Genomic DNA, 4,147 nt, shown 5'->3' on the forward strand with positions numbered 1-4,147 from the left:
ACTGGTCATCTACTCGTCATGTAGCTGGATTTACCGATGTTCAACACGCTCGATCTCCCGCGGTACGAAGGCTCGATACATGGGCCGTATGAGAGATGCGGGTGAGCTATAGAAACTTAGACTGCTGTGGCGGATGAGTACAACGGTTGCCCTTTTTTAGCTATTTTCCTCACTCGGAAGAATCACAACGCGATTCATGCTTCTCTCAGTAATATCGTCTCATACGTTAACCGAGGGCAAGGGAGCCTGGTGAACCATCAGGCTGAGAAAAGGTTGGGCACGCAGGCCGGAGCCACGTAAAGTGGCATGAGGAACGCACGTTGTGTATTGCGAGGCGGAATCGCAAAGTCGGCAGCGCCGATTGGCAGAACTGACGGATAGCAGTAGAAGACAGGTTGATTCAACTCAATGGCTCTCCCGTGTTGGCAGAAAGTAGAAACAGATTTACATCGTCCAAGAGTTCCTCATCTCAGCTGTAGTGTATTACTGGGCTCTCATCATGCCAGTGATGATCTGGTTCCCTTGTTGGGTGAGGCAGGTCCCTTGGTGAGTTGGATGATTGTGGATCTGCTGATGGCAGAGATCATGGCTCCACTCTCCATCGGGACCTTGCGGTATCACAGCTCATTCCATGGCCCAAGGGCTGGTTTGTCGAGCTCGACAAGTGAGGGGGACTGCGATGAACTGTGCTTCGCAGTTATCAAACGAGAATCTTCAGTTTCATTTCGCCCACCCCTCCAAATAGAAGTTTTTAGTCTCCAAGTAGGCCTTGAAAAGTTGTATAGGTAGTCGGTGCTAGTGACTCTGGCAACACAATCCCAAAGGTAGATACGGGTGTGAGATGATACTTAGCTGCGGTCGACAAGGTTGGCAGGGGTGCAAACAGTAATGCTCAAAAGAATCCCTCGAAAGACTTTAAATGCAATCGATCCTTCGACGCAAAAGCTACAGTTGAGGCTCTCGCGCCGCCCATACTGTCTATTTCGCACAGGCAGGGCCGCACAGTCGGACAACAGCAAAAGATAGCTGACGATGGCCGAACGGAGTCGATTTACATATAGCAAACAATCGAAACAATGCAGCAAAAATAGCTGCATTGTATCGATTGTTAGCTGAGCTAACAGACTTTCCAGCAGGAGCGGTCAGATCCTCCTACCACAATTTATCAGCTCATCATCAGTACACGCGAATTTCACGTCGTGAACCATGAAGTTTATGGCATTAACCACTTCGTTCGATGGCACTGCGATGTTGGAATCCAATTCCATTAACCACGCGTAGAAGATGGTTTTCCCCAGATTTCGGACAAAATCGCAGTTTGTGATTCTGCGATTCACGAGACTGTCCTTGAATACTGTTAACCCCTAATTGTGTGTCACACGATATGTGATAACAATTCACGTGATTGAATTGTGTGGCAGAGGTGCTCCCGAACAGTCCACTCCAATAGACCTAGTAACATAACATTGCTCTATTGCTGTTCTACGCAGGGGTTAATCGTCGAATTGCCTCACGATAGCATCCATTGTGGCTGTTTCAGCATACATCTCCTAGATGCTAGCCAGCTCTCCTATTATCGTCCTCCTCCTCGTCTCCCTTCTATCTTATGCTAGAAGGATGGTGTCTATCAGCAGTCAAGAGTGGCTCGCTCCCACCGACACCATTTGTGAAATGTTCTCCATGGGGGTCAGTAAATTCCTCCTCGAGAGCACCACATTGGCCAACGATGGTTCTGTTTTCTCGGAGGTCGTCAACGTCACAATGGTCAATGAAATTGTCGATTGTGCCAGAAAATACGGCACTGGTGCAGCCCTTTTGTTGGGCACAGACAGCTACCCTTATCATGAATGCTCCCCCGACATATTCAGCTTTGCTACGTTCGAATCTCAGATTCAGTCTTATATTACTCAATATAATGTAGAGGAGGTGAGGTTCTGGGTTTGGGTAGGAAACTGTCAACAGTTCTTCTGGCAAATCGCGCAAAGAGTTGGGTGGATCATAAGCCGTAAGCTCAAGACCACGTCTGGGAAGCCTGTCAGAGCGTCGATCGGGTGAGTAAAATCGCCCATCGTTTCTGCTCTCAGAGTAGCCGTTCTGAGTATGCTTGTGTAGAGGCAACGGCTGGCCCGTAAGGTTGATCCACGAAGCGATATAGTTTGTCTCAGTTTCGGGGCGGAGCCCTTGGACTCACCCCTGTGGAAGTACGTAGAGGCAGCCAGGCTGGGACGCTTGTTCGACACCGTTTCGATTCACTTCGGACACCCGACACTTTTATCGAATAACATGGTTGATGCGGATTTCGCTCGCCAAGCCGTTCAGCGTCTGCTCACGCTCGGGGTACCAGCATCAAAAATCGAGCTATCAGTAAGCCATGGACTACTTTAGGCGGAAATCGCCCGTTGCTGATACTGATCTTATAGGGGCGTCCGCGTTCAACCACGGTGTTATATTTCAGGTAGAGGCTATGGGATACTCACCTGGCAAATTTCAACCTCCCCTTACTTATGCTGAACTGATTGCTAAGGGCGCACTTCCTTTCTCGAACGGCCATTTCGAGGACTACACTTATCAGTCGCAGAAGCAAGTCCTTGAGAAGACTTGCCTCGTCGAAGATAGAGGCCTATACGGGCTTTCGATTTCAACCATTTTTGAAGACCAGCCTGCTAGGACCCGCTCTTCTCTACTCTATGCAGCACTACACTTTTGAATATGAATGAATTGATGTTTTTTCAATTTTTATATCAACTTCGTTGTGGATGATTCGCACTGGCCGTTGTGTGCGATGCTGGAATCGATCCTCAGAATCGATTGTTGGAATCATTACTGAAGTCGCGTTCAATAAACACGATTTTGAAAGTTGAAAATCGATCTCGGAAGCACTTCCTGAATCAATTAAGACTCGTGTTCAGCAGACACGATTTCTAAAATCGATTCCAGCAAGGATTTCAGACTGGACAAATAAAATACGTGAGAAATGGGGTTCCCCGGGATCAAATCTGAGGCCACCTGGTGGCCGCCAGTGGCGTCCGGCCACCAACAACGCACTTTCGAATTCTACTCACATAATTTAAAAAAATGAATTCCGGAATATACCTCGACAAAGATTTGAACCCGAGACATTCGGAAACAATTCGCTGACTTATTCTACTAGACGAGATTAACTACTCATTGTACTTGTCACGGTTGAGCGGGCCAACTATGAACGAGTACCAGTACTTGTCACTGACAAGTACTCTTACTATCCCACGTGTATAAGGGTTTTCTATGTATTCATTTGTCTCTATCCGTGATCACAAACCTGCACACCCGGCTGCTTACCATTATAATTTACTTTCATTTCTAGATGGACACGGTTTGTTGATACGGGGCGGTTTATCTCAACCGTCACGGTTGAACATGATGCCGAGCATGGTGCTCGGAGCATCACGTGACAGGCATCGTCGAATAGCATGCTGTGATCGTACGTTGTACATGGAGATTCTGCGTCGATCAATATCAATTATTGTGCCCAATTTCATACACCCACAGGTTGGCTCACCCTTGAGCCGCTATGACTGTTCTCATTCGCGCCAGTCGATTGGACTGTCAACCCCCCTTGGAGGATGTGAGTAGATTACTCACACTTACTACGATTGACTCTAATGCAACCCAACATCGCCTTTTTCGTTATGACTAGTATCCATATCGGACAGATGGTGATGTAATATGCCGATAATTAAGATCCAAGTAAGAACCTCTGAAGTAAAATACTCGAAACATAACCAGTTTTTCAAATACGAACTTCATAACGCCATAGATCAAAATTGTATATCGGATGTTTCACAAACTTATCAAGTCATAGAAGTGATCTCAGAATCCTCAAGCCAGTTTGATAATCTAGAGTACGAAAGAGAAAGCTAACGACTGAATAATGAAAAAATCATTATTTGATTGTGTTACGACCCGATCGATAAATTCCGATACACGGTAGATCGCTGCATTGTTGAGAGAGCATAATGATATGCCTATCTCTAAGATAGGAAGTATCATCAGACGTTCAACCTACTATGACCGGGATCTAGCGATATCAGTAGAAGAGGCGGAAAGTTGAGGCATACATGAGTTATAACCCTTGAAGTTCCACCTGCACAACATACCACACTTGGGT

General features: G+C 46.6%; 1 protein-coding gene across 2 annotated transcripts; it reads left to right on the forward strand.

The window, feature by feature from the left end:
• Positions 1-1,538: 1,538 nt before the first annotated feature.
• Positions 1,539-2,817, forward strand: Pmar_PMAR017939 (hypothetical protein). 2 transcript variants are annotated; one of them, XM_002771674.1, is made up of 3 exons: positions 1,539-2,051; positions 2,166-2,364; positions 2,456-2,817. In XM_002771674.1, exons 1-3 carry the CDS (start codon positions 1,555-1,557, stop codon positions 2,705-2,707), a joined length of 948 nt encoding a protein of 315 aa, XP_002771720.1. In that variant the 5' UTR covers positions 1,539-1,554; the 3' UTR covers positions 2,708-2,817. The 2 variants fall into 2 exon arrangements, with proteins under 2 accessions (XP_002771720.1, XP_002771721.1); XM_002771675.1 differs by having other exon boundaries at positions 2,460-2,817.
• Positions 2,818-4,147: the final 1,330 nt, after the last annotated feature.

Source organism: Perkinsus marinus (genome assembly GCF_000006405.1).
Source record: "Perkinsus marinus ATCC 50983 genomic scaffold scf_1104296962706, whole genome shotgun sequence".
In the NCBI taxonomy this organism is placed as follows: Eukaryota; Perkinsozoa; order Perkinsida; family Perkinsidae; genus Perkinsus; species Perkinsus marinus.

Bases quoted from the DNA above. Each gene is read 5' to 3' on its own strand.
- Pmar_PMAR017939 (XM_002771674.1), top strand. From the start codon at position 1,555: ATGCTAGCCAGCTCTCCTATTATCGTCCTCCTCCTCGTCTCCCTTCTA. The intron at 2,052-2,165 runs GTGAGTAAAATC...AGTTTGTCTCAG, and splicing joins CCTGTCAGAGCGTCGATCGG to TTTCGGGGCGGAGCCCTTGG. The intron at 2,365-2,455 runs GTAAGCCATGGA...GTTATATTTCAG, and splicing joins CATCAAAAATCGAGCTATCA to GTAGAGGCTATGGGATACTC.